Raw genomic sequence first — 13,942 nt, forward strand, 5'->3', positions numbered from 1 at the left:
GCGTGCAAGCATGAAGCCCTGGGTTCAAGCCTCTAAGCAGTGGTCATGCTAAATGCCACATATAGTGTCCAGTAAGATCTCCGGCAGTTCCTCTTCCGTCCAGGATCGGACACAAGGCCACCACACTGCATCTTGTCATCCTGTGGTTTTGTCTCCTGTAGTCCAGAAATGTCCCTTGACCCAGTCTTTTGTGACCCTGAGTAACTGAAAGGTTCAAACTCGAGTTTTATGGATTGTCTCTCATTTTGGACATGTAGATGTTTGTTGTGCTGGGAAGTCAGACAGTGCCTTTTTGGCAGGTGGGGCTGGGAGAGGAGGGGCTAAAGATACTCTGGAAAGGGGGAACTTAGGCGTGTCAGGGTGGAATGAGAAGGGACCCCAGAGGTCCAGAACAGGTTTGCATACTGGCTCCTGGTCCCTTGTGTGACTCCTCTCACTGACAGGAGCCAGAATCTCAAAGACACACTCATGCCTCAACTGGCTGGAAGATGGGAGGGGTCGGTGGTGGTGGTGGGGGACTGCAGAAGATGGGCGGGGACTGCAGAAGATAGACAGGAGGAAGCAAAAGCATGAGTGAAACCCAGAGAGACTAGTGCTTGCTGACCAGGTCTAGAACAACTTGAGACATCAAATAATTGATCCTAGAAGTAGATGGTGGCCCGTCACCTGAGAACAGCACCTGATATATCCTCACAAATGTCACAAGCGGTGAGCCACAGGAGCAGGGTCATGCTTCTCTCTCTAGGCGGCCAGCCTCCTTTGGGGTGGCTGTAAGCTGATGGACCAGCCCCATCATCTCGTAGTATGCTCCTACAAGATTCGTATGCTCTCCTTAGTGTGGAAAACGGTCCTATTGCCAAGGTAGGTGGAATCTTAAGTGAGCAATGTTCAACTCAATGGCATCAGGCTCTCCTGATCAAGGCTCTGACAAAGACATGACCTCCCTTCCGTATCTGGTTGCATGGCTTCTGAGTTCAGAAGCAGCTTGGATTCAAAAAAGCGCCTGTTGCATCCCTACATGACTGAGCCAGGTGACACTGAGCCAAGACCTGACTACAGTGCCTCTGTTAACCTACCTTTCATTGACCTTTGACCCCACCCACCCAGGGGCTACTTGTTTCATCTTTGTAACCAAATACCTGGAAAAAAAGTCATTTAAATAAGAAGGGCTTTTTCAGCATGCTAGAGGGTAGAGTCTGTCCTGCTAGGGAGTCCCGTCATTATAGCTAGGGAAGTTGCTGTCATCTACCATGACGGGCCATGAGGTTGCTTGTTCTGAGCTCTGCACAGTAGGGCCAGTCTGTAAGCCTCACGGCCCACTCCTCAGAGATCTCCTTCTCAGTAGGCAGATGGCAATTGGTACAGCCCTACCGACAAAAGTCATGTCTTAAAATATTTGGAGGCTTATTAGGAGTGCGGGGTATGTGATTTTGGGTTGTTGTTGTTGTGACTTTACTGGTCCTCAAGTGGCATAGATAATAGTGTTATGTTACAGTGTCAAATATAAGAGCTATCCCCGAGGAGAGTCTGGGGTGCATCCAGGCCCTGAGCTGGCATTCATGGGATGTGAGCTTTTTGCTAGAAGCTCGGGGTTAACCCAGGTTCGGTTCTTGTATTGGCCTGTCCTGCTTGTCATACCTTCTTAAGGGGGCACTGGAGAGAAAATTCAGAGCCCCTTGGCTTCTCTTTATTTACTTCATCTTCCAAGCCTACCTGTAGCATCACATAAAACCAAAGACCTGGTCCTCTCCCGGAACAGAACACCAAGAACGGTGTCCATCACAGCTTGGAAGGCTGAGGGGCCAACCAAGGTCAAAGTGCAGCAGGGTCAAGGCCATGTAGTGATTTCAGATAACATCCTCCTTCCTCTGTCATGCCTGCGCTGCAGCATCTCTGGCAAGCTCTGTCTCTATGACCACACTCCCTCCTTGGTATCTCTGCATGGACTTTTGCTTTTTTGAGACAGGGTCTCCTTCTCTATCCCAGGCTATCCTGGAACTCACTATATCGTCCAGGCTGGTCTCAAACTCACAGAGATCCATCTGCCTTTGTCCCTTGAATTCTGGGATTAAAGGCATGTGCCACCGAGCCTAGCATCTTCTTTTCAGAAGAGGACACCAGTCCTTGTGTTTAGGGCCATCCTAACCTGACAAGACCTCAGGCTAACTCATTACATCTTCAGGACCTTATTTCTGAATAAGGGATGTTAGGAACCCTGTTCCTGTCCGTGGGGGAATGGTCCAGCAGAAGGGACAACTTCCACCTCCTGCTTTAGGAATGGTGACGAGGATGGTGGTAAAGCTACTAAGGTGGAACAAGGGAATTCCAGGAGAATTCCGAGGGACCTTAGCAGAATCCTAACTCCATGACAGCACAGGAGGCTCTTCTCCCTGAGGCCAGGCTGGGCGGGATGGCCGCTAGCTGAGAGCAGCTCTTACCAGCAGACCTTCCTGAAAGGTGAAGGACGTCGGCAGCCATTGCCTCTCCCTCACCCCAGGTCCCCTAAGAAGCTGAGGAAAGGGGAAGAAGGGTGACTTTGGAAATGGAGGAAGTAGGCTTGAAGATAAGGCTTCCTTTTCTGCCTCGGGGAAATGCTGCCTGCATTCCCTGCATTGACCTTTGACTCCAGCCCACAGGAGGAGCCCTGACTGAGTGAGGCTCTCTCTTCCTGAAGGGGTACATTCATGGCTTCCCCAGCATGAATGAGGGTTTGTCCTGAGGAGCCGCTTTGCCTGCGTGTCCCAACCACCTTCCCAGAGCCACCTGCAGAAGGGCCTGGTAGAAACTAGGGCTCAAAGCTACTCTCAACTTATCTTCAAGTCTCCTTGACTGAAACCTACTGAGACTGAGGAATGCAGTTTGGCTGGGCTGGGCTCCTCTGCCCTTATCACTCACTATAGGGGAGGTTTCAATTCTAGCAGTGGAGTAGACCGGACAGACACAGCCTAAAGCCATGAGTCATCCCCCTACCAGGTAAAACCTTAGCCAAGCAGGACTGGGCAGGGGCCATTGGAAGATATCCCAGGCTCCTGGGTCTAACTGAGAGACTCTGGAGGGATAGCCTTGCCCAGGCTGAGTATCCGGAGAGGAGCTAGAGTCCGGCTGTGAGCTGGAAACGGAAATAAGGTTGCTGGAGGTCAGTGGATGGCATCACACCCAGCCTCAGGCTCGGGGGATGGGCAGCAGAGCAGCTTCAGCCAAAGATTGGAAAGTACCTTGTGTTCTGCTCTAGGGAGGCATTCAGAGGCATTACACACACACACACACACACACACATACACACACACACACACACACACACACACATACAAGCAGAGACAGTGAGAGACAGCATGTGCCCAGCTCTGTCTCCTAAGTGCGGGAGACTAAGTGCTTGCTTTTCTTCGGGTCACCTCGTGGACTTGGACGGAGTGTCCTAGAGGAACGTCCCCCCCAGGCTTCTCCAGAGAGAAGAGAGCTCTTTATTCAGAAGCAAGTTTCTTAATGTGGTTTGGCTCCTCCCTCCCCCACCCTGCCCCACTCCACAGGATCACCACCCTGCCTTCTTCACTTCTTTAACTAAGTCTGGAAATGTGGTTGGTTTTGGTTTTGTTGTTTTGTGCTTTGTTTTGTTTTTGGCCTCTAGTCTTTTTTTTTTTTTTTTTTTAAGACATCTGTTTATTCGTTTTGTTTATGTGTGTATGGGTGTGAATGCGCACCTGCACTGGTGAGTTGCAAAGGTCGAGTGTGACTCTCAGGGATGGAGTCCCACCTTTGACTCTGTGGGTTCTGGGGCTCAAGCTGAGGCTGTCAGGTACTTTCCCTCACAGAGCCAACTCTCCTCGCAGATCTCCCCACACTGGCTGGCCCAGGCTTTAGACAACTCTTCTCAAGCCCTGAGCATCCTGCAGAGATGGTCACTTCTTACAGTTTATGGTTTCAGAAGTCTCCTAGTCAGGGGAGACAACTCTTGCCTACCTGGCTGGGCTCTGAGGGCTTTACAGCAAATGCAAAAGAGGGTTTCTCCAGGTGTGGAGAGCCACTCACACAAATGAACTGAACAAGCATCGGGGCCTGAAGGAACCCCAATTTATTAGATGTCAGTGTATTAGTGGGGACTGTGTGGGAGGATGGGTTCTTCAATCCTGGAGTCTGACACTATTGCCATGTAGATGGGTGTCAAACCTGGCTTGAATTGTAGACTTCCCAGGCAGAGTCCACTAGAGAGCTGTTTGTTGTGGGGGTTGGGGAGCAAACGATGTTCTGTTCGCTTTTCCCAGATCCTGCAGGGCTTCTGAGAGAAAGAACAAAAAACAAAAACAAAAACAAAAAACAAAAACAAAACAAAAAACATAACCATGAATGTCTGATTAAAGCAAGCTGTATTTAGAAGTACGCAAGGGACTGGCCAGACGACTGCTCTCCCCTAAGTCCGGGTTTCAGAGAACAGAGCCTCACTGGCTTTTGAGGTCCCTTCTACAGGGAAGAGTTAGAGTTGAGATAAGCAGCTGTTAAGATAATTGGCTGTGGGCTGGAGAGATGGCTCAGTGGTTAAGAGCACTTACTGCTCTTCCAGAGGTCCTGAGTTCAATTCCCAGGTGGCTCATGGTGGCTCACAACCATCTGTAATGGGATCTGATGCCCTCTTCTGGTATGTCTGAAGACAGCAACAATGTTGGCTGTTAGCACCTGGACTGGAGCTGGGGGCTCAGGGCTCAAGGCTGCCTTTCCTTGTGAGATTGAAAACGGGGCCGGTGTGTGACTAACTGGAAGGTGGCACAGTATGACACTTCTCCTGTGTTCCAGGTACCGGGCTTTCATTTTTATGCTGACCTTTCTGCTCTATGCAAGCTTCCACTTATCCCGAAAGCCTATCAGCATAGTGAAGGTAAGAGATCTTCCAACACAGGGCTTTGTGGGAGGTGGGGGAGCAGAAGGAAGTGGGTGGGGTTGCTAGAGACAAGCTAGCATCTTGGTTGTGGGGCCTTTTTGCTACATTTTTTTTTTTTTTTTTTTTTTTAAAGATTTATTTATTATTATATGTAAGTACACTGTAGCTGTCTTCAGACAGACCAGAAGAGGGCATCAGATCTCGTTACAGATGGTTGTGAGCCACCATGTGGTTGCTGGGATTTGAACTCTGGACCTTCGGAAGAGCAGTCGGGTGCTCTTACCCACTGAGCCATCTCACCAGCCCTTTTTGCTACATTTTGTTCTTGCTACCCTTCTGAAGGAACTCAAATCTTTACAATGTTCCATGCTTTATTCCCTCAGAGGCAGGACTCCATCAGACTACAGTTCCAGAATTCCCAAACTTAATTAAATACTTATGTTGTCTGGGTTTCCTTTCCTGGTGGATCCAGTCTTAAATGCTTCTCCAAGTGGCTCCTACTCTAGATGCGGTTTGACCTCTCTCCCTGCTCTGGAGCAGCCTCTGTAGTGCAGACACTGGGTGTACCCTTGAGAGCAGGTGACAGTTAGGGAACAGGTGTCCCAATAGCCATCAAGTCTTTGTATTTACATCAGAACAGGGACGGAAGTGGGTGTGATTTGTGGGTTGACTACAGGAGTGAATGGCTTCTGACTATTGTAGAAGAACCAAGGATGCTGTCTGGTGCCAAGATCAACCTCTTTACAGCTCTGTCCCCTGCTTGCCTTCCAACAGTCGGCAGGGACCTGGCCCAGGACTCTGGAGTTATGACCTTACCAGTTGAGCTGGGCTAGCTGCCCCCGAAAGGCTTCTGGCACTGGAGACAGTATAAAGGATGACTGCCTCTGGGGTTCTGGGTGCCTTCTCCAGAGTTTTTCATTGTCTAGGGCGGTGCTAGTAAGGGGTAGCCAGTACTTTCCAGGGAAGCACTTGGAGACCTTCAAGTAAGAAGGCCTTTCAGAGGACAGTAGTGGGTGGCATTAAAAGCCCCCGTGTATGACATGTGACAAGGGCTCTGACATCAGCACCAGTGACCAGCCCTGGAAATTGGAATGTTGTCTCTGTGATTCCTTCCTGCTTAGAGAATTCACACTTAGCTCCTGGCAGAGGCATATCACAGAAAGCAAACATCAGGCCACACCTACAAGGGGCCTCTGGGATCACTGAAGGCATGGGATCAAGCATAGTCAGGGAGCCTTGCCGGGGCTTCCGGGATTGATGCTAGGCCTACATGGGTGGGCGAGGGACCACGTCCAGTACCAGGTAGAGGGCAGAGTGTCACCACGGAGTCATTGCCTGTGGGACAGGAATGGTGAGTGAGGTGGGCATGGCCACTGGAGGGTCTCCAGGGCAGGACCTTGCCCTTGGACTCTGATGAACACAGGTCAAGGTCACACTCTCCTTGCCTTAGGTATGCAGAAGTGACCCTTGGGACCTCTAGGTTTTTTGAAGAGGCGCCTTAGTTTGAATCAAAGTCTCAGAGCCCATGGTTGAAAGGACTTGTGTTTGTTGTCAGGAGGAAGGGAGCTCACCTTAATGTCTTCTACATTGGTCCCCTGGCTCCAGGCTCTTGTTTCTTATTTAAGTTATGTATATGAGTATGTATGTGTATGTGGCTATATCTTCAGACACACCAGAAAAGGGCATTAGATCCCATTACAGATGGTTGTGAGCCACCATGTGGTTGCTGGGAATTGAACTCAGGACCTCTGGAAGAGCAGACAGTGCTCTTAACCGCTGAGCCATCTCTCCAGCCCTCTATTATTATTATTTTTTTTAAAGATTTAGGGTTTTTTATGGGTATGAGTGTTTTGCCTACATGTATGCATGTGCATTATATGCATGCCTGCCTTCAGGGTCAGAAGAGGGTGCCAGAGAGCCTGAATCTAGAATGATGAACAATTGTGAGCTGCCCAAAAGGATGCTGGGAACTGAGCCAGGGTCCTATGAAGAGCAGCCAGTGCTCAGGACTGCTGAGCCATCAGTCTAGTCCCTGGGCTCTGCTCTTAACAGGGCTGCCCAGGAGTCTCCAGGGCAACTAATTGCTTGCATATGGTCAGGCTCTCTAGTGAACCCGGGTATACAATAGCTTTATGCTGAATCCCAAAGGCTGCTTTGCCTCCTGATACAGACAAGGCTGTCTCCACCTATGATTTAGACATCACAGAGCCCTGGGAAGTATGCAGCCTCCGCTACTGCAGCTCCCGCTATAAATGACACAAATGATCCAGGAACGAGGATGATTCTATCAGGGACCCCATGAGTCACCATCTGCAGTCTGTATTTCCCAGAAGATTATAAACAAAACTGGAATACATTTGCTTACTAGACCCTGACTGAGAACGGGCCATGATTCGCCCAATGGCCATGACTCATTTGTCAACTGATGACATCAGGTCAGTCAGGGTGACACTTGCCTCAACCGTTGCTGATTGCTTTTATCTTTCTCTGATTTAAAAAAAAAATAGTGCCTTTAAAAACGTTCTGATGAACCTGGGGCTGAGAGGACAATGTTGTTCCCTCTCATGATCTCTGCCTGCAGCCAGACATCTTTATTTGAGGCAGATGTTTTCCCTGGCTGGTAGGCAGATGGGGTCTATATCCCAATGGAGGGGAATTTGGGGGGACCTTCCTCCAGGCTGGGCCAGAGCAGAATCTGTAAATAGATGGTTTCTCAGAAAGGTTACTGCATGGTCCCTGAAGAGCGAGGAAGGGTGGGAGAGAGAGAGAGGGAGAGGGATTGGAGGAGGCTGGCTTGAGGATAATTGTTGACAGCCCTCTTTGCACACAAAATTGAAAATGGAAAAACAAAACAAAACAAAAACAAAACAACAACAACAAAACCCACGCCAGGGCAAACAGAAAACAAAAATTAAAAAGGCCAGCGCTGTCAAGGAAAGCTGTTTTCTGAAAAGTTCCAGTGCTTCCTGTGGTCATGGGAAAACCTCAGCAGAGATTTCCGCATTAGACAAGATCTCTCTGCGTGGCCCTAGCTGGCCAGGCACTCACCAAGTACAGCACGCTGACTTCAGACTCAGAGATCTGCCTGCCTCTGCCTCCTGGGTGCTGGGATCAAAGGCATGCCTGTACCGTCACACCCAGCCAAGTTTTTAATCAAATAAAAGAATCCTAAAGTTTATATGAAAAGATACTCCTTAGGAATTAATCACCAAAAGGCAGGCATGATAAAGTGCTCCAGTAATACCAGCACTCTGGAGGCCTGGAAAATCTCTGAGAGTTCGAGGCCAGCCTGGTCTACCTACATAGGGAGTACCAGGGCCACCAGGGCTACATAGAGAGAGCCTATTTCAACAACAACCAAAAGAAAGATTTTTTTTTCGAGACAGGGTTTCTCTCTATAGCCCAGGCTATCCTGGAACTCACTCTGTAGACCAGGCTGACCTCGAACTCTGAAATCCACCTGCTTCTGCCTCCCAAGTGCTGGGATTAAAGGCGTGGGTCACCACCGCCCCGGTAAAGATAACTTTTAAATAAAACAAAGTAAAAATATATATAAAAAAAAAAAAGTAGTGCATCTTTAAGTACCATAATCAAAGTATTAGGCTGTTGCGCGAGAGCAGGCAAAATGCTTAAAACAGAGGAGGGTACAACTGTTTTTAATTCCGAGATTGCTGCCTGGGATGGGTAACCTTGTCGCTTGATGGCTTAGTGATGCCCAGGAGGTGAGAGAATCCTAGTAGATCTCGAAGGCGCTGACCTGTCAGTAGATTAAGCACCACTGGATTCAATTTGAACAGTTGGGACATTGTGGAAGATCCCTTTAGCCAGAGGAAATGGATCACTTGGGGGGTGGGTCTTAGAAGAGCATATCCTGCCGAGGCCCCGCCCACCACGATGCCCCGCCTTCCCACAGCTCAGAAACCTGAGGCCAAAGACAGCCCACTGTCCTAGCAAACCAAGAGCCAAACTACACCCAATTATAAGTTATTTTTCTCAGGCATTTGGTCAAAGCTATCAAAACAAGCATCCATAATTAACACAGAAGCATCTTCCGTTGTCGTTTTGACAGGGTTTTACTGGGAAACCCCGCTGGCCTTGAGAACTCTGTAGCATTCCTGTCTCAGACTTCTGAGTACAGCATGTCCCACCACACCCAGCTAGTATAAATGTCTTTATTGCAGCATCGTTTATACTGGCCCAGAGGGGAAACAAAGTGCATGGACATATTCAATAGGTGAAAATTTGAGAAAATTACGGCATTTTTGAGTAAAAATTTAGGTCACCAAAGATAGGATCCACTATCTTTTTTTTTAACTTTTTAAGTTACATTTATGTATGTATGTATGTATGTATGTATGTATGTATGTATGTGTGGGGAGGGTGCATTGGGAAGTCAAATGATGTTCTGTAGGAGTTGGGTCTTTCCTTGTACCTGCCCTGGGGATTGAACTCAGGTCCTCAGGCTTGGCAGCAAGCACCCGTGCCAGCTGAGCCATTTCACTAGCCCTGACACTCTTTTGACTGATTGGGTCTTCTGTGTGTGTGAGAAAGAGTATGTATGCACATGTGTATGCAGGCATGCTTATGTGTATGCAGGTATGCATATATGTACATGCATGTAGAAGCCAGACATCAACTTTAGGAATCATTCTTTGGCCAGATTCCATCTTGTTTGTTTGTATGGTTGTTTGTTTTGTTTTGTTTTGGAGTCACTGGCCTAGAGCCTGCCAAGTAGGCTAACCTGGCTAGCCAGCTATGCTTAGAGATCTGTCTGTCTCCACCTTCCCAGGGATAGGTGGAGGAAATGGATGCCCCCCCCCCCGCGCCCCACCCCACCCCAGCATGGGTTCCAGAGATCTGAGGTCTTCATGCTTGCAAGGCAAACACTTTTTAACTCCCTGATCAGTTTTCATTAACCAACTGCTATAGCAGGCTGATAGATTTTCGGTGTAGCTCCGCTGAAAGATAATCCTGTTAATTTTTTTGCGAAAGATACTGCTTTGACATCGTAAGCTGTGGTTCTCAATGGGACACGCCCCTCCCCCAAATGTTTCCTTGGCAATCAGTCTGTGGGAGCCTAGTGTGTCTCACTGCAGTCCAACGTGAGAGTTTGTTCTCCTGCAAATGTCAGGTTTTCAGAACAAACATCATTGAAATATTAAAACAGAGCAATGTTATTGAAAACTAATGTGCTTAGTTAGATATCCTCAGAGCTCTTTATGTCTTGGAGGCAGCCTCCTGGCAGAGCTACAGAAGAGGCAAAGATGACATTCTGACATGAAAGGCTGGGGAGGGGAGGGGAAAGGTGATGTCCATCGAGACCAGAGGTTAATTGTGGAAGCCTTGCCCAGGCAGAGTGGCGTCAACCTATAGGCGCTGGCCCGGTTGGAGGGTAAGGACCTGGGTGGTGCCCTCTGTGTGAACTCCATCCTTCAGCCACCCTATGACTTCATTCTTTGTCATGTTGGCTTCAGAGCTGATGGCCAGGGAGCGTGACTGAGGTCAGTCAGTTATAAGCAGACACGGTAGTCCACAGTCCCAGCCTACGCCTGTCTGTAACCAAGAGCCCGTGACCCTAACTAACCAAAGCACTCGATGCTGCTCACCATGGCAGGACCTGGAAACCTTTCCTGAGACGTATGGAAGATTGGGATCATCCCTAAGTTGTTCTAATTTTCATGGGTGATATACCCCGGACAGGTTAAGCCACAGGAGACGGTTCAGGGATTCTATTCCGAGCACAGCCTATAGAATCCATATCCCTCACTTCTGTGCAAGGCTGGCATTAGAAGCTTGCCTCGTCTGGCAGATGAGTCCCTCCTGGCCTGAGTCTGTTCTAGGTGAGCAGCAAAACAGAAGCCTCTTTGGGTGTGGTGGCCTTGAGGAAGAACAGTGTAGGGAAGGCAGGAACTCTCACCTACTAAGGTAGCCAGAAAGCTGAGGTCTCACAGGTAGAAATGGGATAGACACACACACACACAGAGCCACAATTTAGTGGCCCTGGCAGGGGTAGCGGCCTGAGTGGGGGAAGGGCCAAGTGACTGTGTTCTATTTAACATGACAAAGAAGCCAGAGCCCCTATAGCACATAGATACTGCCAGTGGAAGCTTGTGGGGAGGCAATCACTTCAGTGTATAAGGTGTTGAGTTTTGGGGCTGACGTTTAAGTCAGAACAGCTCAGGGATGTGCACAAAGCCAATGAAGTAGAGAAGCTCCATTCATACACTGGGGCTCAGTGACTTGTGTCCAGAAATCTAGCGTCCAGCCAGGATGACCAAGGCAGCCTTTCAGATGACAAGACTATTCTGTCATCTGAAAGATGACAGATGATAGCTATTCTGTCCTGGCAGAAGTAAACAAGCCTACTGCCTGCTTGGTGGCTCCCTGCCCCATGCTATAAAGCAGGATCCGCTTTCTCTCTCCCTCTCCCCCCTCCCCCTCCCCCTCCCTCCTCCCCCTCTCCCTTCCTCCCTCCCTCCCTCCATCCCTCTCTCTCTCTCTCTCTCTCTCTCTCTTTCTTTCTTCCTTTTTTTGTTTTTTTTTTTTGAGACAGGGTTTCTTTGTGTAGATCTGGCTGTCCAGGAACTCACTCTGTAGACCAGGCTGGCCTTGAACTCAGAAATCCACCTGCCTCTGCCTCCCAAGTGCTGGGATTAAAGGCGTGCGCCACCACTGCCTGACAGGATCAGCTTTCTGCACCCGCTCCAGGCCCATGACTCAGGATCCAGCTCCTGGACACTTGAAGAATTTCTTGTCTCCAGAGGAGCATCTCCCTGACCAGAAGTTCCCCCTTGCCGACTTTCACCCATACCTGATGGGTTGCTCCCTCTGAGCTTCATGTGACCCAGGGCCTTTATTAAATCTAGCGGTAGGGGACACAGATGTGACAGAGTGAGTTCCTGCCCCTCAGTTCACCCAGGAGATAGTCCTGGCCACCCCCGCCGGAATTATGGCTTCCTTCTTCAGGTGGCTCCATCCTACACATCGTGTAGACAGCCTGGTATTCAGCATCGCAGTCACTGTTCTATAAGCGAGCAGCAGCCTCTGTGCAGATGGGAGATCGAGGCAGGACGCTTGTGACTTGTCAGTCTTCATGCTCCTCATGCCATGCCGTTCCCTCTCTGTCCCTACCACCAGTCAGGCGCCTCTGTCCTATTACAGCTTGCTGGTCCTGGTAAGGGAGGCTGGTGGCCATCTGCCTTACTGGTGTGTGTGTAGACAGATAGATGGATGGATGGATGGATGGATGGATGGATGGATAGATAGATAGATAGATAGATAGGCACATACATGCATACATACATACATACATAGCATAGATAGATGGATGGATAGATAGATAGATAGATAGATAGATAGATAGATAGATAGATAGATAGATAGATAGACACATACATCCATACATACATACATACATAAATAGATACATAGATAGACAGATGGATAGGTACATGGATGTGTGTGGATGTATATATATATTTTTTTCTTAAATTGGAGAATTATCTGTACACAGAAAGGTGCATTAGTCTTAAGCGACTGTTTGACAGGTCTTTACCTATACACCTGGGTACCCAGGATCTAGGTTAAGGCTTTTCCAGCCCCCTGTGCCAGCTCCTATCATCACCCTTCTAAGTAGCAAAACGATTTAACTTGCCACTGGGATGTCTTGTCTGTGTTTGAACTGGTGGAAATGAAATTGCACGGCCTGAGTTCCTCTGGCTCTTCTGTTTTGAGACTCTCATTTTTCCGTTCCTCTGTAGAATTTCTCTGTCTAAATCTAGCCGTTAACCCCGTTCCTCCCCGCAGGGGCAGCCTGTCAGGGATGAATGGCTGTTGGTCCTCAGCTTGGCACTCCCTTGCCTGACACTATCTCCATGTTAGGCCTTGAGAGGCTGCTGCTGCTAGGGTTGGCTGCTGTGTGGGGATGAATTGGAGTTATTACAAAATGCTGCCAGAGCCTCCTGTCGACAACAGGAACTCCTGTGGATGTCAGACGCCTACCAGGGGCCTCTTTCTGCTCAAAGAGCCATTGCTCAGTGAGGAGGGGAGACTACTCAGGTTGTCCCGGCTGAGACATCCCAAGTAAACACTTTTTCTGTCCTCCCCCTCCCCTTCTCTGTCTGCCATAGGGCGAGCTTCACAAGCAGTGTACTGCAGGAGATGGGCCTGAGTCTCCATTCAGTGACCCTAGCAGCAGCACCAGGCATGGCCCCACCCACTGGCTCCTGAACAATGAGACCGACTGTGGCTGGGCCCCCTTCGGTAAGTTAGGGTCAAACCCCCTGTCGCTGGGGATTTTGGCAGCTCTCCACTGGAGTTTCTACAGCCTGGCTAGTCTCAGGACAGGGATGCCATCCTGGCCATGAGTGCCTTTCAGTGACGACTGGACCCTAGCAAACACTACTCTGCAACCATGCCTACATGCTAAAGGGCCACCGGCTCAGTGAAGTATGTCTGTGCTGGGGAAGTCTCTAGAAGACAGCGGGCAGTGTGTGCTGTCACACAGAAAGTCAAACCCACCCCAGCCAGTGTGGCTTGCCTCCAATCTGAAGGTCACATTCAAGGACAACTTGAAAAAAAAATAGGTGACTTTATTTTCTTTCACAGGAAGCTGGCCAGTAGCCAGAATTCGGATGTTTTCGTTTTTTTGTTTTTAGTTAGATCACCTCCCTTTCAAAGGGATTTACAGAATAAAGTTTTGTATTTTTTTTTTAGCCCAGCTCTACAACATACCAAATAATTCTGAGCCTTTCTGTTGGTTCTCAAACCCACGCAGATAAGAACAATTACCAGCAGCTGCTTGGAGCCCTGGACTACGCCTTCCTGTGCGCCTATGCCATTGGAATGTACCTGAGGTAGGGACACCCACACTCAGACCTTCCCAGTCATGTGGGCCCTTGAGTGCAGAAAGGTTCCTTTCTGTCATAGGATAGACCTAGGAGATACTAGATGTTCCTGGGCACAGGGGGCAAATGAGTGGCTGATTAAAACCTTGTTGATGTTATCAGACCCATCGTGTTTTAAAATAACATTGTGGAAGGCTTAGAGAGATCACTCAGGGGTAGGGTGAAT

The 13,942-nt window shown here is 49.0% G+C and overlaps 1 protein-coding gene across 4 annotated transcripts in view; it reads left to right on the forward strand.

Moving 5' to 3' along the window:
• The window catches only part of Slc37a1 (solute carrier family 37 (glycerol-3-phosphate transporter), member 1), a 55,575-nt gene that overhangs the window by 7,360 nt on the left and 34,273 nt on the right, over positions 1–13,942 (forward strand). For all 4 annotated transcript variants that reach the window (XM_006524097.4, NM_153062.2, XM_011246396.3 and 1 more), the window contains exons 3-5: positions 4,786–4,867; positions 13,000–13,132; positions 13,647–13,725. In XM_006524097.4, the coding sequence (XP_006524160.1) occupies positions 4,786–4,867; positions 13,000–13,132; positions 13,647–13,725 (294 nt within the window). The remainder of the gene's footprint in view (positions 1–4,785; positions 4,868–12,999; positions 13,133–13,646; positions 13,726–13,942) is intronic.

The sequence above is a fragment of the Mus musculus genome, chromosome 17, assembly GCF_000001635.26.
Source record: "Mus musculus strain C57BL/6J chromosome 17, GRCm38.p6 C57BL/6J".
Classification (NCBI taxonomy): domain Eukaryota; kingdom Metazoa; phylum Chordata; class Mammalia; order Rodentia; family Muridae; genus Mus; species Mus musculus.